General features: G+C 40.5%; 1 protein-coding gene across 1 annotated transcript; it reads left to right on the top strand.

The window, feature by feature from the left end:
- Positions 1–327: 327 nt before the first annotated feature.
- On the top strand, positions 328–20,877 carry gab3 (GRB2 associated binding protein 3). Its single transcript, XM_084177557.1, has 10 exons — positions 328–678; positions 4,046–4,355; positions 15,749–15,944; positions 16,674–17,122; positions 17,257–17,312; positions 17,606–17,855; positions 18,203–18,293; positions 18,427–18,508; positions 18,865–18,984; positions 20,283–20,877. The coding sequence occupies exons 1-10, from the start codon at positions 607–609 to the stop codon at positions 20,397–20,399; spliced, it is 1,743 nt and encodes a 580-aa protein (XP_084033683.1). The 5' UTR covers positions 328–606; the 3' UTR covers positions 20,400–20,877.
- Positions 20,878–23,667: the final 2,790 nt, after the last annotated feature.

A 23,667-nucleotide genomic window follows, 5' to 3' on the forward strand; every position in this document is an offset into this window, starting at 1 on the left:
GGCTCATGAAACTCCCTCCACAGCACTTTTCAGCCAGCCACAGTTCAACTACAGCTCATACACATGAGTGCTGCTCTGTTTAGAAAATATTATTCTCATGTGCTGGTCCTACAAGTACACTGGGTTTTAATGAGCAGAAGAGGGTGTCTCCCCCTATCTGCAACCCCCCTTTTCATTGTCTCTGTAAACACAAACAGATGCACACACACACACACACACATACTCACTCACATACATGTTCCTCTCTCTCTCTGTCTCTCTGTCTCTCTTTCTCTCTCTCTCTCACTTACTCACTCTCTCTGTCAGACCCACACAATCTACAGACCCACACACATCTACAGACAAGCATACGCACATCACCCCCCTCTCTCCCTCTCCCTCTTCCCCTCAGTTTTCTTCCTCTCTACCCCTCTCTCTCTCTCCATCTCCCCTTGTCTGTCAGTGTGATCAATGGCTTGACTTCCTCCTTTTGGTACGGCTGTAGGCTGTATACAAGAACACAGGACTCGCCTGGTGCTGCTCACAGTTTCACAGCAGCAGCAGCAGCCATCAGTGCTTAAAGACAATTATATCTAGAAAACACGCCGGATTCCCTCCGCAGTCAAGATGAGTGCAGGGGATGTGGTCTGCACCGGCTGGCTCATCAAATCTCCCCCTGAGAAGAAACTAAAGAGATACGTGAGTAGGGGAACAGGCTGGGGGGGTGGCTGGCTGGCTTCTGTGCTATTGTGATGCATTCTACCCAAGCAGTAGTAGTACCAGTTTCTGCTGCAGACAGAGCAGTGTGTGTGTGTATGTGTATGTGTGGGATTATCAGTGATCAACACAGCTGCACTGCTATGCCGTTAGTTCAGAAGATACTGTTGGTTTCTTTTCTGAAATTAAGCTTGCAGAGGCATGTAGAATAATGACCATTATATGCCTTTTTGTAAACAGTGTTTTCATGTAACCTCGCCTGTGTCTTCCTCCTCATTTTTATAGTAGTGGCCATTACATACTGTAGGACATGCTGTTATAACTGCTGGTCATACTGATGTGCATCATTAATGCACTGTGAAAATAGCATTTTAATGTCCTTCAGTAAATGCACATGTATTTTAAACATATCAAACTGCTTATAAACCATTATGTTTACAATTTTGAACTTTGTTTAGAATTTATATTTTTTGCAGATGGGTTTGCCTCTTATTAATAATTCAAGTGCATTATACTCTAATGTTAACATGTCTGGATGAGCATGTTGGACCAGAAGTGAACTGGGACAAGTGCCTGGCAATCTGCAGTGTTTCTGTAGGGGTCATGTGAGAGTGTTGTTGTGTAGGGAGGAAAGGGGGAGGCCACCCATTCTGGGATGTGTTGAGACTGTTGGCCTCTCATTCTGTGAAATGTGGGTGTGTATTGCAAAACATCGGAAGTACTGTCGCTGCCAAGCAGTACAAAATGACCCAACAGGCAGAAATGACCAGGCTTTATGATGGTTGTTTGCACTTTCTCTCTACAGAGGAAAGCAGAGGATGGCTTTTCTGAACACTAGCACAGATAAAGGGGGCAGTGGTAATTCACTGGAAAGAGAGTCACTGCAGAGATACTATTTGGTGGAAAATGGGGCTTTGTGGAGGACACAGACAAACAGGAAGGACATCGTTTTTCATTGCAAGGACCAGACTAACCATACACGAGCAAAGTGTGTGGGCATACATTGGACTCATCACTCCCTACACATAGCAAGTTAAGGTCCAGAGCAGCTAGCTCTTAGAAACACTAATGATCAGACTCAGGAAATCAGATAGTGAAAGTAACAGACAGTTTCAATTCTCCAACACACAGACGTCACAGCTAACATTGCAAGTGGCCCATGCTGTTGTAAACAAACCCAAATGCATAAGTTAACCACATTTAAATATAAAATAGACAATGCCTGTGCAAGGGTAAACAAAACAAATTAAAGGATCTGTAAGGTAAAATAGTCTCATGTTTTCATTTCTTTATAACATAATAATGTGACATTTTATAAAGAATATCATGGCGAAACATGTTCCAAACAAAAATAGTATGGTTTAGAAACATCACTCTCAATAGAACAGGCCTAGTTTATTTTCCAGCAATGTTGAGCTCGCACTCAATAAGGCCGTTATCACCACAACAAGGAAGTGTTTTTACGCATGATTCTATAGAGGTTTCTAGAGTGTGAGGATATTTCCCGTTAGTGGGTTAACCTGTTAGTGGGTTTTTGTATTGTATTTATTAAGGTTCCCCATTAGCTGCAGCCAAGATAGCAGCTACTCTTCCTGGGGTCCAAACACATTAAGGCACTTACATCACATATAAAACAAAAGACAAAACGGTACTTCATATAACATTATTACACCACTACATATCTACAATACAAAATGTATAATACCACTATACAACAATATTAAAATGTATGTGTGTGTGCGTATGCAAGTTAATTATTCTCACACCATGCATTTTAAATGTGCTTTGACTTACTGAAAATGTACCATTGATGATGAACATGAGCTGCCCTGCTCTCTGTGTCTCTGTCCTCTTTGCTACTTTACTGTGTGATGCAAATGTAGATTTACAACTTGTTAACTGTTTATGGTTTATTTGAATATGAGTGTGGGTACAACAAGACAGAGTTTTGGTTTCAAACAAACATTCTAAGCATGTTCATAACTCTCTTGAAAGATCATCACAAAGATATACAATATATTCCTGAAATTGGTGGCTGGTGGGTTATAGCACACATTTCCTTTGTCAACTGAGATAGGAATAATAGTGTAACACAGAAAACTACAAAAAGTGTTGTTAATACCACTGCCTCTTCAAAACAAATCACATTTCTTCTTTATGGTAGGTTGTTTCATCAAATTACTCTCAAAGCTCAAAAACAGCTATGATTTAATTTCAGGCAATCCATCCAGTGTTCCATGCCAACAGATCAATGACAGGTAGAATAATGCATGAATCACCTGAATACTGAATTTATTAGGCAACGGTATAAAAATATACAACTCCTGCTAAAAAGGTGGTATTGGAAATGGCTTTAAATAATACATGGGTGAAGTTTGAAAAACAGACGTAGTAGGCCTATGGAAGTCAGTTATTAATATTTGACAGTTAGTACATAGATGGACATATGACTCATAGCCCATGTGAGTGACCATGAAGTCATCACGATCATGACCAAAATGTTAAAGTACTTCAGTTAGGCCTACTTATTCAGTATCAAAATGAAGAGAGTCAGCTAAGAATTAAATTCTCATAGCATTACTGAAAACAAAACCCCTCCTATACTAATCAGTATCCATTCTGGCATGAAAAACCCATCTCAGCAGAAAAAGAGGTTGCCTTTTGAATCGTCCCCAATATGTTAGTGACCCACACTGCAATACAATTAGCTTTTTGTTCGTGTCAGACATTCTCTTCTACATAGAATTCACTTCCTCTTCTCAGCACTTCTGGGAAACGTTGTTGTCAGTTCCTCACAACAACCGTACCAAAAGCAAGAAAAAGAGTGTTGTCTATAGTTGAGGTAAATTAAGGTTGTGTTGCTAAACTTGCCACTGAACGTGGTCAGAAGAGCAGTGATACATTTTCCATAACAAAAAATGTATGTTCCCCGATGAATTGCGTGTGACATAAACTGATTGACACAGGTCACAATGCTGGAAACTACATGAGGATAAAGACAGTGCTTTGTACAAAGAATCTTTAGTCACAGTCAGGGGACATAAAAATAGCTCACATTTTTCTGTATTGAGCTACCATGTTAAAATTGTTCACTGATGGTTCTGTTGATAAACTATGAAATAAACATTGATAGAGAACAGCAACATTATATTTCTGAGGCCTTGGTTGAACCTAAAGTCACATAAAAATGCACCAACCATTATTACCAACCAGATATTTCTAAGGTTACTAACCAACTAAGGCAACTAGTCTACATATGTGTGCAGAATAATTGTATTATATTGATTTGTCTATTAGTACATGGTGCAACAGTACAGTATGTTAATCTGCGTAGTTCCCTGTTCCCTAGGCATGGAGAAGACGTTGGTTTGTTCTTCAAAGAGGACGTATGAGTGGGAACCCAGATGTGTTGGAGTACTACCGAAACAAGACCTCAAAGAAGCCCATCCGCACCATCGACCTGAGAGAGTGTGAGGTTCAGATGCAGACGGAGCAACGCCTGGTCAAAAGGGAGTTCCAGAACCAGCACCTCTTTGTTGTCAAGACGTCGTCTCGCCTGTTCTACCTGGTGGCCAAGACTGAGGAGGAGATGAACAGTTGGGTCAGTCAGATCAGGGAGATCTGTCACTTTGGACCTCTGAGTCTGGATGATGGGACAGGTAAGGAACTGGCACAGAAAAACGGTTCATTACAGTTAGAGTTTAAGCGCCTTGGGTGTGAGAAATGCGCTTTACAAATTAAATGAATGATTAGTATTAGTTACAAAATTACATTTATGTGTTCAATTTCTACAAAGAATATGGATAAACATTGATATTCAACTTTTGTTGGAGGCTTTCATCCCATGACTGAGTAGGCATGTAGGCATGTTTAGTGAACGCTGTTTATATTCAAGACTGAGATAACATACCATTTAGGTGATAATCTGATGATGACTGGTAAATCAATGAGTGGACAATATTAATTTGTCATGTGCAGTTTTGCATTGCATTTAAAGGAGATGTTTAAATTAGATGTGTTTATTCTCATTACTGCTGCAGGACAAGTGTGATACTGCCTCTAAAGTGTTGGGCCGTTACAAGTTCCTGGGCTCAAGAAATTTACTGATGTCACTTACGCAATGACATTGAAATATGATATGATATATGATTTATTGATGGTAAACTATTTTATGAATAGTATGAGCAGAATATATTTTATTTAAGCTTTATTTAACTAGGAAATACTCTGGAGGTTATAACCTGTTTTGCAAAGGGACCCTGATGTACAGTGCATTCGGAAAGTATTCAGACCCCTTGACTTCTTCCACATTTTGTTACGTTACAGCCTTATTCTAAAATGGATTAAATCGTTTTTTTTCCACTCATCAATCTACAAACAATACCCCATAATGACAAAGCAAAAACAGGTTTTTAGACATTTTTGCAAATGTATTACAAATAAATAACTGAAATATGACATTTACATAAGTATTCAGACCCTTTACTCAGTACTTTGTTGAAGCACCTTTGGCAGTGATTACAGCCTCGAGTCTTCTTGGGTATAAGCTTCGCACACCTGTATTTGGGGAGTTGTCCTGTTGGAAGGTGAATCTTCGCCCCAGTCTGAGGTCCTGAGCGCTCTGGAGCAGGTTTTCATCAAGGATCTCTTTGTACTTTGCTCCGTTCATCTTTGCCTCAATCCTGACTAGTCTCCTAGTCCCTGCCGCTGAAAAACATCCCCACAGCATGATGCTGCCACCACCATGCTTCACCATAGGGATGGTGCCAGGTTTCCTCCAGATGTGACGCTTGGCATTCAGGCCAAAGAGTTGAATCTTGGTTTTCATCAGACCAGAGAATCTTGTTTCTCATGGTCTGAGAGTCCTTTAGGTGCCTTTTGGCAAACTCCAAGCAGGCTGTCATGTGCCTTTTACTGAGGAGTGGCTTCCGTCTGGCCACTCTACCATAAAGGCCTGATTGGTGGAGTGCAAAGCTGTCATTAAGGCAAAGGGTGGATACTTTGAAGAATCTCAAATAAAACATATACATTAGACCGGTGGAAATTTGTCCTTTGTTCTGGAGTCCAAATTGAAAATTTTTGGTTCCAACCGCCGTGTCTTTGTGAGACGCAGTGTGCGTTAACGGATGATCTGCGCATGTGTATTTCCCACCGTAAAGCATGGAGGAGGAGGTGTTATGGTGTGAGGGTGCTTTGCTGGTGACACTGTCTGTGATTTATTTTGAATTCAATGCACACTTAACCAGCATGGCTACCACAGCATTCTGCAGCAATACTCCATCCCATCTGGTTTGGGCTTAGTGGGACTATAATTTGTTATTCAACAGGACAATGACCCAACACACCTCCAGGCTGTGTAAGGGCTATTTTACCAAGAAGGAGAGTGATGGAGTGCTGCATCAGAAAAGCAGCCAACAAGTGCTCAGCATATGTGGGAACTCCTTCAAGACTGTTGGAAAAGCATTCCTGCCCCACCTGCCCTGAATGACGCGTCACCACTGTCAAGGATGATCAATGGAAACAGGATATACCTGAGCTCAATTTCGAGTCTCATAGCAAAGGGTCTGAATACTTACGTAAATAAGGTATTTCTGTTTTGTATCTTTAATAAATTAGCACAAAAAAAAAATGTCATTATGGGGTATTGTGTGTGGATTGATGAATATTTTTAAAAAATGTAATCCATTTTAGAATAAGGCTGTTAAGTCACAAAATGTGGAAAAGGGGAAGGGTCTGAAAACTTTCCTAATGATAGACACACAAAGACGTATGCACACACCTACCTCAATGTTGTAGCAATAATCAAATCATTTTGCAGAGAGCTTCTGAGTGTTACAGTTTTTTTCAATCGCTTTGATGCATTTTTCACTAGTGTGTGGTACAACTCTTTGTACAACAATCTAAACAGATAATCAAAATTGGTCATGTTTCAAAACTCATTTTCAATTGACTAAGTACAGATGTAGGAACTTAATTTGATCACCCTGTTGCAGGATAACGTTCCTACAATGCAGGACATTTAAAACTTGTTGTGTATTTGAATTTTAAAAAGGCTTCTGAAGTTTGTAATTTCTACTTAAACATTTCTGACTTTATTTTCCCTTACAAAAAATGTATCAACCCCTACAAAGATGTTCATGAATTATAATCCACATAACAATTCACATTTCCTGTTGCTAGAGGATTATTTTCCTGCTTAGCAAACTGGCTCAAATTAAGATCCTACATATGAACAACAAACAAATTCACAAAGTCACTTGCTCACTGCACCAAATAACTCTTTCAATATTCAATCCAAGTATTTTCTTTTCACAATGCAATATTCACATTACTTTTGATATGATTGTCTTGTCATTTTGTTAACAGTCACTTAATCAAACGGCTCAAAACAGATAACTACTGAACCAAAATTATACAATGCCTAGTTTACGTACACTGAACAAAAATATAAACGCAACATGTAAAGTGTTGGTCCCATGTTTCATGAGCTGAAATAAAAGATCCCAGAAGTGATCCATATGCACAAAAAGCTTATCTCTCTCAAATTTTGTGGACAAATTTGTTTACATCCCTGTTAGTGACAATTTCTCATTTGCCAAGATAATCCATCCACCTGACAGATGTGGCATATCAAGAAGCTAAAATGTGCAGTTTTGTCACACAACACAATGTCACAGATGTCTGAAGTTTTGAGGGAGTGTGCAATTGGCATGCTGACTGCAGGAATGTCCACCAGAGCTGTTGCCAGATAATTGAATATTCGTTTATCTACCATAAGCCGCTTCTAACATCGATTTAGAGAATTTGGTAGTACGTCCAACCAGCTCACAACCACAGACCCCGTGTAACCACGCCAGCCCAGGACCTCCACATCCGGCTTCTTCACCTGTGGAATCGTCTGAGACTAGCCACCTAGACAGCTGATGAAACTGGGTTTGCACAACCGAATAAGTTCTGCACAAACTGTCAGAAACCGTCTCAGGGAAGCTCATCTGCGTGCTCGTCGTCCTCACCAGGGTCTTGACCTGACTTCAGTTCGGCGTCGTAGCTGACTTCAGTGGGCAAATTCTCATCTTCGATGGCCACTGGCACGCTGGAGAAGTGTGCTCTTTACGGATGAATCCTGGTTTCAACTGTACCGGGCAGATGGCAGACAGCATGTATGGCGTCGTGTGGGCGAGCTGTTTGCTGATGTCAACGGTGTAAACAGAGTGCCCCATGGTGGAGGTGGGTTTATGGTATGAGCAAGCATAAGCTACGGACAATGAACACAATTGCATTTTATCGATGGAGATACCGTGATGAGATCCTGAGGCCCATTGTCGTGCCATTCATCCGCCACGTTGCGTTTATATTTTTGTTCAGTGTATAAAGTTTGATAACTGCTGAACACTGTACAACTCTATATTTTTACATAAATGTATAAATTGACATCAATTTACATTGGAAGGTCAAAACCAAATCATATATGGATGTGGCTGTAAATACTTCGTCATAACCCTCCATCAACCAGTGTGCTTCAATTGTACAAAGTGGAAAGTCACTCTATGTGCTACAATTAGGAATTAATCCAATCAAATCTAATCAAAGTGTATTGGTCACGTACACAGTTTAGCAGATATTATAGCAGGTGCAGCGAAATGCTTGTGTTACTAGCTTCTAACAATGCAGTAAAATGTCAAACAAGTACACAAATAATCAAAAACTAAAATCAAGAAATCAAGAAATGTCAGAACGAATCCAATTAACAACCCAAATAACACTTTGTCAGTAATCCAAACGCAATCTATGCGTATATACACCAAAAAGGCCCCGTGTAGCTCAGTTGGTAGAGCTTGGCGTTTGCAACGCCAGGGTTGTGGGTTCGTTTCCCACGGGGGGCCAGTATGAAAAAAAAATGTATGCACTCACTTAACTGTAAGTCGCTCTGGGTAAGAGCGTCTGCTAAATGACTAAAATGTAAATGTAAAAAGATATACTAAGAATTATATGTACAGCAGTAGATTTATTACAGTGAGCTATGTCAAGAATCCAGCATATAAATAGACGGTGTATATAAACAGTATAACAAAAATGCAATGTACACTAGTAGATACAGTATATTAGAATGAGTTATGTCGAGAATAAAGTATTTAAATACACAGAGTGGAAAACAGTATAAAAGAAACGGGAAGTGTCCAGTCAATGCACTGCTGAAATACCTGGGTTGCATATAACAATATATTCCACTCATTATCTGAATTTCATTGATACACTGTAAGCTGATGTATTTTGTCAAGCAGAGAGACAGGTGATACTGTATCAGTTGAAAAGTCAAATAGAAAAGGTGATCTACACCAATAACTTTTTACTGTAGGCTACTGCTTTACAATACATTATACCCCTATATCGTATGATTTCTTCTACGTACAGTGCCTTCAGAAAGTATTCAGACCCCTTGACCTTTTCCACATTTTGTTACGCTACAGCCTTATTCTAAAATGGATAAAATAAAATAAAAAACTCAGCAATATACACACAATACCCCACTATGACAAAGTGAAAACAGGTTTTTAGAACATTTTGGCAAATGTATTAAAAATAAAAAACAGAAATACCTTATTTACATAAGTATTCAGACCCTTTGCTATGAGACTCGAAATTGAGCTCAGGTGCATCCTGTTTCCCACAGGTCCCACAGCTGACAGTGCATGTCAGAGCAAAAACCAAGCCATGAGGTCGAAGGAATTGTCCATAGAGCTCTGAGATAGGATTGTGTTGAGGCACAGATCTGGGGAGGGTACCAAAAATGTCAGCAGCATTGCAGGTCCCCAAGAACACAGTGGCCTCCATCATTCTTAAATGGAAGATGTTTGGAACCACCAAGACTCTTCCTAGAGCTGACCGCCCAGTCAAGGAGGTGACCAAGAACCTGATGGTCACTCTGACAGAGCTCTAGAATCCTCTGTGGAGATGGGAGAACCTTCCAGAAGGACAACTATCTATGCAGCACTCCACCAATCAGGTCTGTATGGTAGAGTGGCCAGACAGAAGCCACTCCTCAGTAAAAGCACATGATAGCCCATTTGGAGTTTGCCAAAAGGCACCTAAAGACTATCAGACCATGAGAAACAAGATTCTCTGGTCTGATGAAACCAAGATTGAACTCTTTGGCCTGAATGCCAAGCGTCATGTCTGGAGGAAACCTGGCACCATCCCTACGGTGAAGTATGGTGGTGGCAGCATCATGCTGTGGGGATGTTTTTCAGTGGCAGGGACTGGGAGACTAGTCAGGATCAAGGCAAAGATGAATGGAGCAAAGTACAGAGATATCCTTGATGAAAACCTGCTCCAGAGCACTCAGGACCTCAGACTGGGGGCGACGGACAGCACAACGACCCTAAGCACACAGCCAAGACAACGCAGGAGTGGCTTCAAATCAAATCAAATCAAATTGTATTTGTCACATACACGTGTTTAGCATATGTTATTGCGGATGTAGCGAAATACTTGTGCTTCTAGCTCCGACAGTGCAGTAATATCTAACAAATAATATCTAACAATTTCACAACATACTGTATACCCAAAGCACAAATCTGGTAAGGAATGGAATTTATGAATATATACATATATGGACAAGCAATGACAGAGCGGCATGGACTAAGATACAGTAGAATATTATAGAATATAATACAGTATATACATATGGGATGAGTAGTGCAAGATATGTAAACATGATTAAAGTGAATAGTGTTCCATTTCTTAAAGTCTCCTGAGTGGCGCAGTGGTCTAAGGCACTGCATCGCAGTGCTAGCTGTGCCACTAGAGATCCTGGTTCGAATCCAGGCTCTGTCGTAGCCGGCCGTGACCGGGAGACCCATGGGGCGGCGCGCAATTGGCCCAGCGTCGTCCAGGGTAGGGGAGGGAATGGCCGGCAGGGATGTAGCTCAGTTGATAGAGCATGGCGTTTGCAACGCCAGGGTTGTGGGTTTGATTCCCACAGGGGGTATGAAAAAAATTATAATAATGTAAGTCGCTCTGGATAAGAGCGTCTGCTAAATGACGTAAATGTAAATGTAAAGAGGCCAGTGATTTCAATAGGCAGCAGCAGCCTCTAATGTGCTACTGATAGCTATTTAACAGTCTGATGGCCTTGAGATAGAAGCTGTTTTTCATTCTCTCGGGACAAGTCTCTGAATGTCCTTGAGTGGCCCAGCCAGAGCCAAGACTTGAACCCGATCTAACATCTCTGGAGAGACCTGAAAATAGCTGTGCAGCAACGCTCCCCATCCAACCTGACAGAGCTTGAGAGGATCTGTAAAGAGGAATGGGAGAAACTCCCCAAATACAGGTGTGCCAAGCTTGTAGCGTCATACCCAAGAAGACTTGCTGCTGTAATCGCTGCCAAAGGTGCTTCAACAAAGTACTGAGTAAAAGGTCTGTATACTTATGTAAATGTAATATTTCCATTTTTTACTTTTTATCAAAAATCAATAAAAACCTGTTTTTGCTTTGTCACTATGGGGTTTTGTGTGTATATTGATGAGGAGGAAAAACAATTTAATCAATTTTAGAATAAGGCTGTAACGTAACAAAATGTGGTAAAAGTCAAGGGGTCTGAATACTTCTGAAGGCACTGTATGTACTGTAAGGATAATGCCACTGTAAGACACATTTTTCTCAACATGCTCCAAACTTACATAGGATACAAACAAATTATATAAAAAGAATGGTTTGCCATGAACTATAACATTTTGAAAAAACATATAGTAAAGCAGTGGACAGTGCTGCAGTAAAATCTGACTTATTTTACCCAATTCCGTTACTAGCTATCTTTCTCTGTGAAACTCATAGTGCCATAGACATTACAACTCTCTACATGCATGCAAGTTCAGCCAGGGTGATGCTTGAACAGTTAGAGGGGGATGCTTGAACACTTAGAAACCATGCTCATGTCTCATCCACAGCTCTCCCCCTGGTTTGGAGTTAATAAGAGTTGGCAGTTGGAACATTTAGTAAAACATTGTTGTCTGTATGGAGCAGATAGGGCAGACTACATGATATCCAGACAAAGAGAAGAGATTATAGCTCAGAGGAACAGTAGCAAAACCCAGGCTTACACATAACTGGGAAAGATAACACAACGTCAGACATTCAGTCAATGATATCCTGAACTTGTTGACTATTCAGGACACAAAAAAAGAAGAAAATCCTAAATGTATGTGAACGTAATTCCATCCATTGTGAAAGAAACACGAGATACTGCCACAATTATTTATTTGTATCTGCAGTTTCATGTGCTGAAAAAATAACAAGTTTATGCTCTGCCCTGATGTTACAGTATGAGTCTTATAAATACATAACTAATTAGAGCATTCAATATTCAAAGATGAGTTATTTCTGAAAATATATATTTTTTAAATGTTAGTGTATATCATTGTCTGTAGAAATATAAATACACAAAGTGTTTATAGATCAATCCCATATTATTTCCCCCATACTGATACCCATACTGTGTCTTTATAACTATAATGAACTCAGTTACTGAAAGCCCAGCAGAGATGATTACCAGTGATTAAGTGAAATACTAGTTAAGCAACGTGTGAATGATGATTACATGGATGTTTCCCCTTATACAGTGCTATGAAAAAGTATTTGCCCCTTTCTAATTTTCTCTACTTTTGCATATTTGTGATACTGAATGTTATCAGATCTTCAACCAAAACCTAATATTTGATAAAGGGAACATAAGTGGACAAATAACACAACAATTACATATTTATTTCATAAACAAAGTTATGCAACACCCAATTCCCCTGTGTGAAAAAGTAATTGCCCCCTTACACTCACTCCCCAAACTATCACACCACCACCACCATGCTTGACCTTTGGTATGATGTTCTTACTGTGGAATGCAGTGTTTGGTTTTCACCAGGCATTACTGGAACCATGTCGTCCAAAAAGTTATACTTTTGAATCATCTGTCCATAGAACGTTCTTCCAAGAGTCTTGATGATCATCCAGGTGCTTTTTGGCAAACTTGAGTCAACTTTTTGGACGAGATGGGTCCCATTATGCCTGGCGAAAACCAAACACTGCATTCCACAGTAAGAACATCATACCAAAGGTCAAGCATGGTGGTGGTGGTGTGATGGTTTGGGGATGCTTTGCTGCCTCAGGACCTGGACGACTTGCCTTAATAGAAGGAACCATGAATTCTGCTCTGTATCAGAGAATTCTACAGGAGAATGTCAGACCATCCGTCTGTGAGCTGAAGCTGAAGCGCAGCTGGGTCATGCAGCAAGACAATGATCCAAAACACACAATCAAGTCTGCATGAAAATTGCTAAAAAGCAACAAATTGGAAGTTTTGGAATGGCCTAGTCAAAGTCCAGACCTAATCCCAATTGAGATGTTGTAGCAGGACTTGAAACGAGCAGTTCATGCTTGAAAACCCACACGTCACTGAGTTAAAGCAGTTCTGCATGGAAGAGTGGGCCAAAATTCCTCCACAGCGACGTGAGAGACTGATCAACAACTACAGGAAGCATTTGGTTGGAGTCATTGCAGCTAAAGGTGGCACAACCAGTTATTGAGTGTAAGGGGGCAATTACTTTTTCACACAGGGGAATTGGGTGTTGCATAACTTTGTTTATGAAATAAATATGTAATTGTTGTGTTATTTGTTTACTTATGTTCCCTTTATCTAATATTAGGTTTTGGTTGAAGATCTGATAACATTCAGTATCACAAATATGCAAAAGTAGAGAAAATTAGAAAGGGGGAAAATACTTTTTCATAGCACTGTATATCCTGATCATATAGATCTCACGCTCCTGTCTGCATGTTCTCACCGCTCAACTAAAACCATTTTATAAGAAAACAAATAGTTATAGCTATGTTCCACTAGTCAGCACATTGCCTCAAACATTCTCAATAGAAAACTCAAACACACAACTCGGAAAGTATTCAGACCAATTGACTTTTTACACATTTTGTTACTTTACAGCCTTGTTCTAAAATTGATTAAATTGTCCCCCCCCCCCTCCATCAAACTACACACAAAACCCCATAATGACAAAGCAAAAACGTGTTTTTAGACATTTTTGCAAAAGTAAAAAAAAAAAAAAATGGAAATATCACATTTACATAAGTATTCAGACCCTTTACTCAGTAGTTTGTTGAAGCAGCTTTGGCAGCCAATACAGCCTCGGCACACCTGTATTTGGGGAGTTTCTCCCATTCTTCTCTGCAGATCCTCTCAAGCTCTGTCAGGTTGGATGGGGAGCGTCGCTGCACAGCTATTTTCAGGTTTCTCCAGAGATGTTCGATAGGGTTCAAGTCCAGGCTCTGGCTAGGCCACTCGAGGACATTCAGAGACTTGTCCCGAAGCCACTCCTGCATTGTCTTGGCTGTGTGCTTAGGGTCGTTGTCCTGTTGGAAGGTGAACCTTCGCCCCAGTCTGAGGTCCTTAGTGCTCTGGAGCAGGTTTTCATCAAGGATCTCTCTGTACTTTTCTCAGTTCGTCTTTCCCTCAATCCTGACTAGTCTCCCAGTCCCTGCCGTTGAAAAACATCTCCACAGCAAAATGCTGCAACCACCATACTTCACCGTAGGGATGGTATCAGGTTTCCTCCAGATGTGACACTTGGCATTCAGGCCAAAGAGTTCAGTTTTGGTTTCATCAGACCAGAGAATCTTGTTTCTCATGGTCTGAGAGTCCTTTAGGTGCCTTTTGGCAAACTTTTACTGAGGAGTGGCTTCCGGCTGGCCACTCTACCATAAAGGCCTGATTGGTGGAGTGCTGCAGAGATGGTTGTTCTTCTGGAAGGTTCTCCCATCTCCACAGAGGAACTCTGGAGCTCTGTCAGAGTGACCATCAGGTTCTTGGTCACCTCCCTGACCATGGCCCTTCTCCTCTGATTGCTCAATTTGGCCGGGCGGCCAGCTCTAGGAAGGGTCTTGGTGGTTCCAAACTTCTTCATTTTAAGAATGAAGGAGGCCACTGTGTTCTTGGGAACCTTCAATGCTGCAGAAACTTTTTGGTACCCTTCCCCAGATCTGTGCCTCGACACAATCCTGTCTCGGAGCTCTACGGACAATTTCTTCGACCTCATGGCTTGGTTTTTGCTCTGACATGCACTGTCAACTGTGGGACCTTATATAGACAGGTGTGTGCCTTTCCAAATCATGTCCAATCAATTGAATTTACCACAGGTGGACTCCAATCAAGTTGTGGAAACATCTCAAGGATGATTATTATATTATGATCAATGGAAACAGGATGCACCTGAGCTCAATTTCGAGTCTCATAGCAAAGGGTCTGAATACTTACGTAAATAAGGTATTTCTGTTTTTAATTTTTAATACATTTGCTAAAAATTCTAAAAACCTGTTTTTGCTTAGTCATTATGGACTATTGTGTGTAGATTAATTTATTATTTAATCCATTTTAGAATAAGGCTGTAAAGTAACAAAATGTGGAAAAAGTCAAGGGGTCTGAATACTTTATGAATGCACTCTACATGCATGGGCGGCACACACAGACACAATATATGCACTGTATATTGTTTGGAAAAGTTAAGAAGAAAATTGTCTTTCTTTTTTTCAATATATACCTGGTCTTTTTTCTTCTCGTTCTTATGTTTTATGGTGCTGGTGAGATAATGTTTATACGCATGTCACATGTTTATACGCATGTCACATGTTTATACGCATGTCACATGTTTATACATACACAGGTGTTGTGATTATACTGTACCATAGTGGATGTTTTATTAGCAGAGGGGTTGCTCAGTCTGAATAGCTACGTGGTAGGGGCTTTGTTTACAGTAAGGGGGACATGGACAAGGTCAAAAGCATTAAAAGCACTGTTCAAATTCGTCCCACTGCCACCTGCTGGAGATCGTTGACAACTACGTCTCAGAGATCACATTTGTCAAGAGACAGATCAGGATTCCTGTCTGACTCTGGCCTAATTTACATAACATTATCCTGAGCCAGCCCAGAACTAATGTAGAATCTCTCTATTCCTTCTATTTTCTCTCCCCATCCCTCCGTCTTTCACAATCAGAGGAAGGTTTTTTGCACACCCCAACCTCCCAGCAGCCTTCACCTGCTCTCTCCCGAAATATGTCATTCACTTCCAACCATGACTTCATGGCCTATGGTAACAGCAGAGTGGAGATGCCCAGTCAGATGGAACCCAACCATCCAATGGACTACCTCTTCCTCTCACAGTGTGAGACAGGGAGGTTCAGCATCTTTAGGTATGTAGTCTATACCTCTCAAACCTCAAACTGGACACCATATCCACACGTTGTTTTAATGACGATAAACGATAAGCAATGTATTTTCCTTTTTCTTTCTGTTATGAGAATTATTTAACAAACTATTTCAGTGTCTCTGTGCATCTCCCAAAAGGTTGTAATGCCTTTGGATCAAGAAACGGACAGAGTCCCAGTCTGCATAGTCAGAGATGTTTATTCATTGAGAATTCTGTCACAAAATGGTCGTACAATATTTTTATACGCACACGTCATACGAAAATCCCACCCCTCTGTAGGCGGGCTGTCGTTTTCCACTTTAAAACTGCTCTCCTGACCATCAGTTCACACACACACACACATACACACACACACACACACACACACATACATACACACACATACACATTTTCTTATCATAGTCTCTCTCCTCCCTAAATTGGGAGGCCTCTTTATCTTGGTTTCTCAGTTGCCTGTAGACAGTTCTCCTTGTCCACATTGCTAAATAGTAGCACAATGTCATAATCTTTACTGGTCCTACACTCACACATTACCAGGTAGTAGATTCTAACACATCTCACACAGTTTCTGAGTATAATAATTAGTCACTACTAAGAAAGTACTAATCATACTTAAAACAAGAACATTTCACAACTATATTTAAGGGTGGAACATTTAGTCATTACTTTTAACCTGTATATATTTTAATTTCTATATCACTTTCTTTTATAGATGCGACAGCTATTCAAACTCTGAGCGATCTCTGGAACAGAATTCATCAGATGCTACTACAGAAGATGTCTTCTCTTCACCTGATCCTTCTCGGTCTCCCTTTCCCCACACTGGACCATCTCTGTCCCCCTTCCCCCACATAAGGACGCATGACCCCCCTTTCAGCGCCCCATGTGGCCCCACGTCATCCTCTTCCTCTCCTCTTCCTCTCCACCGTGCACCCAACGTCTTCCAGTTTGACAAGCCATATTCTTCTGCCATATTGGAGGTAACCACTGATGGACTAACTCCCCCTCCTCTGCCCCCCAAGCCTATCCACCTCTCAGAGCACCTCAGTGATGAGGGCTCCCATAGGCCTCTGGGTGGGTTTGGGCAGTGGCTCACAGGCCAACCTGCACTCATCCCCCGGAGGATCTCTCTGTCAGGCCTGCCAGACCACTTTAGAAGAGGTACAGTATATAACCAGCAGAGTCCTTCAGTCTAGGCCCTTCATACCTGGCTCCATATACTGGTATATGTAATACGGTATATGTAATATATACAGCACAACCGCCTTCATCAGTGATATTTCTGTCTTATCTAGAAGACATTGAGGGGAGTGCACTGAGGAGCAGGAACAAAAGGCTCAGTCTTAATTTGGTAAGTGCACATGTACTTGCAATTGATGGGAACTGATAGGCATTTTCAATACTACAAAATGTTTTGGACATAATGTTGTTGGATAGTTAATAGCAGGTACTAATTCTTAACTGTCATTTTTTCCTTCTTGAATGTCAAACAACAATACAGGATTTACAAGTGACTTTTCTACATTATTACATTTACATTTTACATTTTAGTCATTTAGCAGACGCTCTTATCCAGAGCGACTTACATAGGCCATGGTCTACTACACGTTCCTAAGTTGGTCTGGTCTTGTTGTCTTTTTGCAGCCACGTTTCATTGCCACTCAAAGTCCAAACTGCCATGAGGACTCGTACGTGCCCATGGCCTCTCCGCCTGTCTGTGTTGGTGAAGATGTATCGGACGGCTACATCCCTATGAGCCCCACTCCAATCAGCTTCCTCAAGGTTAACGGCAAAACAGAGGCCCCTCTCGCTCCCACCCCCTTTCCCACTGCAGGTCTACCTGGGGATCCAGAACCACCTCCAATCAACAGGGATCTCAAACCACGCAGGAGAGGTAATGAGCAAAAAGGAAGTAAAAAGTAATGTCTAAAGGGCTACATAATATATTCAATCCTCTTACTCAGTAGAGGAAGCACAAAAAATATTTTTTGCTGAAAAGCAAATTGAATAAGGTTTTACATTCTATTGAATCTTGTGACTCTCACAAGACCCAATATTGGATACATGTAGTCTGTGAAAGTCTCCTTTTGGGACAGTATGTGCAGCATGACTCTTTTTGAAATGTTGATATTTCAACACAAATGGTTTTGTTGGGAGAAAAGTAGACCTGATCATTATTGTCCAATATAGAATTTGAGGGTTGCTTGCCTCACCTCACCATGTTGTTTCTCTGGTTCGCAGCCCGGCCTCCACCACTGGACCTGAGGGGCCTGTCCACTATAAGAGAATGTCCAACTCATATGCCTTTGATCAGAACCATGACAGAGCCAGGGTGAGTCAGATATAACTCTCTCCATCCTGAACTCTCATCTCTCTTTCTGTCCAAATTCTAAAATGAAAAAAAGGAAGACAAACTGGATTAATTTGTTTGTGTGTGTTTGTGTGTTTGTTTGTGTTGTTCCCAGAAATTCACTGCAAGTCCTTCTGGAGAGAAGACAAGGACAGCTGGGAATTAAAGAAGACCAAGAAGCCAGCAGCATTCCAATAGTAAAGTTACCTTCTATATTGACATCACAAATAGTTTCCACAATCTACAGAGAGAAAAAAAGTACCCCAGTCACTTTATAGGTAGACTGCTTTCCTCCACTGCCATGAATAATTCAGCTGTTGTGTCTAAACTCTGAGTTCCAAACTGCCTAAAGCAAAGGAATAAAGGTTTGAGCATCACAATTATTAATTCATGTTTGGGGTACCAATAAAGGCTTAAAATATTACAATTGATCTTCACCTGAAACTAGCAATACAAATGGAAAGTGTTCAGTGTTGGTGAACCATATGACATAACATATTCAGAGACGAATGTGAAGTGAGTCTCATTGTAAGTGAGATTACTTTAATTTCAGGAGTCAAGGCAGCTGTTATTCTCAACAAACGAGGGAGCCACCCAGCCGTGGTTTAGGAGATCAAACCTTGACTACCTTTCACTGGATTTCAATTCCGCATCCCCGTCTCCTGTGCAAAAGGTAAGCTTGATTGAATAAATAGAGGTCAAATGGTGGGAATGGGTTTGTCTCCAAAGCAAGACATGGAATCAATTCAACCATTTAACGGCATTAGAAGTGTCTGTCTTTCACTTTGAGCTGCCACTGGCAGCTTTAAAGGACTTCAAATTACAGTCATCATCCACTGCAATTCCTTCTGGTCATTGTAATGTGTGTAGGCATATCAATTACTTTTTCATTGGGAAATCCCCTGTACATTAATACAACTTTGTCTCTGCATGCTTAATTGATACACATGATAGTAGACAGATTGGTGTCATACATTTTCATTATTGCTTTTATAACCGATCTAGGGGAAGAATCTGACATTTGTTGCTTTGCTCACTCTTATCGTTCAATCTCCAATTGAATGTGTAATGCGCCTGTATCTAGGCAACGGGTCCTTGGGCGACTCCTTATCTGTATTCTGTATGTGACATTTTCCAGAAGTGCCACTTTTGCATTGACTCGTATGTTAGAAATCAAGCCAAATTATTGCTCTCTCACCATCTGAGCAGGGGTGCAGAATAGGTTTTCATTTAAATAGTATTTGAAACACACATACTGGTCAGACCTTAAAACAATGAACAACATACATGCATTGTATGTATCATTTTATTTGTTTGGTTTTATTGCCCCATCTTCCATCTGGATTCAATAGCCCAGATGTAAACAATACATTACATTGTGGATTTGGCTCAAATTCAAGCAAATGTGTGATAAGAATGAAATAGCACTTGCAGGGTGTAGCTCTGTCCATTTCCATGGTAATGAATCAGGCAGCTGCATACTGTGAGACAATAATGTCAGTGACTCATTGTTTTGGTGACAAGTCATTCACTCTCAATCTGCAAAAAGACATAGCGAAAGGAATACTAATGCTTTCCTTCAGGCTGAAGCATAGAGAGGACATATTACATGCAACTATAAGACTGTATAATAGCCACTGAATAACTGACAAAACAGCATCAATTTAAAATAGTTTTCCACTCTATGGAAAGGGAAGAAAGGTCATCTATGTTCCTTTAAATTTGAGTCATTTAGCAGATGCTCTTATCCAGAGCGACTTACAGTGAGTGCATACATTTTAGTACTTTTTCATACTGGTCCCCGTGGGAATCAAACCCACAAACCTACCATTCAAAGTGCCATGCTCTACCAACTGAGCCGTACAGGACCCCAAATGTAAGACTGGTAGTTCTATTCTGGATACAGGTTTTGATTGAATAATGTCATCACCTTAGTTTACTGTACACCAACTCTGCTGGGATGTCTTCCAGAAGCCCCTCCTTGCTGATGAACACAGGGTGGACTATGTGCAGGTGGATGAGAAGAAGACTCAGGCCCTGCAGAACACTAAGATGGAGTGGAAGGATGTCCGGCAGTCTAAAGTGTAAATCAGGTGGGAAAAAACATAATGACTTTCCATTTCATAAAACAAGCGGAGCATATGACATTTGTCATAAGAGATGGTAGCTTACCTCAAAGAGAGCAGTTCTTCTTTCATGTACAAAATAAAAGCACTTTGAAATGCATCAGATATAAACATCTATGAGAGAAGAAAGTAGACGGTGCTGTCAAAGACAGTTTAAATCACTGGTTTGTAGTTTGGGGGCATCAAAATTCACTGTACAAATATCACATCAAAGTTACACTGTGAATGTCACCTTACCATGCACTGTGTCACAGTACTGTTTTTGTATTAAATGTTACGCAATGAAAAGGACACTGCTCATCTCTCATTATTTTGCTGAAACAGATTGTATGTATTCTCAATACACAGGAATTCAAGGATGCTGTTTTTAGATGAACAATGGTCTGCGTATGAGAGCATCTTAAACCAAATGATCAGGTGTCTACAGTGCCTTGCAAAAGTATTCATCCCCCTTGGCGTTTTCCCTATTTTGTTGCATTACAACCTGTAATTTAAATGGATTTCTATTTGGATTTCATGTAATGGACATACACAAAATAGTCCAAATTGGTGAAGTGAAATGAAAAAAATAACTTGTTTAAAAAAAAAAAATAACGGAAAAGTGATGCGTGCACATGAATTCACCCCCTTTGCTATGAAGCGCCTAATTAAGATCTGGTGCAACCAATTACCTTCAGAAGTCACATAATTAGTTAAATAAAGTCCACCTGTGTGCAATCTAAGTGTCACATGATCTGTCATATGATCTCAGTAAATATACACTTGTTCTGAAAGGCCCCAGAGTCTGCAACACCACTAAGCAAGGGGCACCACCAAGCAAGCGACACCATGAAGACCAAGGAGCTCTCCAAACAGGTCAGGGACAAAGTTGTGGAGAAGTACAGATCAGGGTTGGCTTATAAAAAATATCAGAAACTTTGAACATCCCACAGAGCACCATTAAATCCATTATTAAAACATTGAAAAAATATGGCACCACAACAAACCTGCCAAGAGAGGGCCGCCCACCAAAACTCACGGACCTCTGTAGCTCAATTGGTAGAGCATGGCGCTTGTAATGCCAGGGTAGTGGGTTCGATCCCCGGGACCACCCATGCGTAAAAATGTATGCACACATGACTGTAAGTCGCTTTGGATAAAAGCGTCTGCTAAATGGCATATTATTATTATTATTATTATTATTACCAGGCAAGGAGGGCATTAATCAGAGAGGCAACAAATAGACCAAAGATAACCCTGAAGGAGCTGCAAAGCTCCACAGCGGAGATTGGAGTATCTGTCCATAGGACCACTTTAAGCCGTACACTCCACAGAGCTGGGCTTTACAGAAGAGTGGCCAGAAAAAAATCCATTGCTTACAGAAAAAAATAAGCAAACACGTTTGGTGTTCGCCAAAAGGCATGTGGGAGACTCCCCAAACATATGGAAGAAGGTACTCTGGTCAGATGAGACTAAAATTGAGCATTTTGGCCATCAAGGAAAACACTATGTCTGGCGCAAACCCAACACCTCTCATCACCCCGAGAACACCATCCTCACAGTGAAGCATCATGCTGTGGGGATGTTTTTCATCGGCAGGGACTGGGAAACTGGTCAGAATTGAAGGAATGATGGATGGCGCTGAATACAGGGAAATTCTTGAGGGAAACCTTTTTCAGTCTTCCAGAGATTTGAGACTTGAGTGATTTAAAGGGAAACATTTAAATGTCTTGGAATGGCCTAGTCAAAGCCCAGACCTCAATCCAATTGAGAATCTGTGGTATGACTTAAAGATTGCTGTACACCAGCGGAACCCATCCAACTAGAGACATACCCCAAGAGACTTGCAGCTGTAATTGCTGCAAAAGGTGGCTCTACAAAGTATTGACTTTGGGGGGGGGGGGGTGAATAGTTATGCACGCTCAAGTTTTCAGTTTTTTCACAATAAAAAAAAAATATTTTGTATCTTCAAAGTGGTAGGCATGTTGTGTAAATCAAATGATTAAAACCCCCCAAAAATCCAGTATAATTCCAGGTTGTAAGGCAACAAAATTGGAAAAATGCCAAGGGGGGTGAATACTTTCGCAAGCCACTGTAAGTACAGGTGTATATGTAAAAGTACACATGTAGAGCTGGAATCCTAAAGACAAAGACATGCATTAATGCTTCTGCCCTGCACATTGCATTTGTTGTTGTTTTTTAAGTTCTGATGCCTTGGATTGGCAGCCAGCAGGAAAAGTGCAATGTGATCTGTAGTCATGTCCATAGGGGTTGAATGGAGTGGTATCATTCAAAGAAGTCATATGAACAGGATGAACATCTCAGACCTGATATTGTGTAACAGTACTGTGTAATTACTGTGTCAGAGGGTACCAATGACTCAAACCACAATACTTCACACTATCTCGATAGGTCTAACTACAGCAGAAAGCACTAATCACTGTGTGCCTTTCCTAAACTTGGTAAGGGTGGAGAACTATCTTACAATAAACGGTCTCTTCACAAATGTCGGAAAAGCCATACAGTCTTAACTAGATGTTTCTAAAGATGGAGTTGAACCCATTATTTTAGCACAAGCGGTACCATCTTCAGGTTGTGAGCTTTATTGTTTTAATGTATGCTTTAACATGTCCATGTAATGTATGCAAAGATGCACATCCAATAATGTTTTCATGCTTTAATAAATCACTTTTACCTGACATACAGTACATTTGTTGTCTTTATTTAGTAATCCACTGCTACAGTAGTAGGCTATACTACATCACTGATTAGTGTAGACAACTGAAAGGTTGTTACACACAACCAGCAGGCTACCAAGTCTACCACTTCCCTAACTTGCCAGCTGGGGGCCATAGTGCAATAATACTGTAGCTTATCCTGAAGTTGCACAGTTTCAAACATAATTTTACTCATAAAGTTTAAAGTCTTCATATAGTCTTTCAACATACATATCTGCAATAAACAATAGATTGATTTATTTACACATTCATTGTTATTCTTTAATAGTAGATATTATAAATTATTTATCTTACAGTTTGGTGTGCTTGTCTTTTAGTACATTATGAGGAAAGGCTAAGGAGAGATGGTCATTCTTTGAGGAAAAAGGAAATATAAACACCTGGCATTCAGAGAAATTAAATCAGATAATGTTGGTGTTTATTCATCGCATTAGAGTTTATGTTAATGCACATCTGTTTACAACAAACAGGGTTCATTACAACTTAAGTTATGAAGGAAACAATCATGTTGAC

The sequence above is a fragment of the Coregonus lavaretus genome, assembly GCF_964263955.1.
Source record: "Coregonus lavaretus genome assembly, chromosome: 15".
NCBI classification, from domain to species: domain Eukaryota; kingdom Metazoa; phylum Chordata; class Actinopteri; order Salmoniformes; family Salmonidae; genus Coregonus; species Coregonus lavaretus.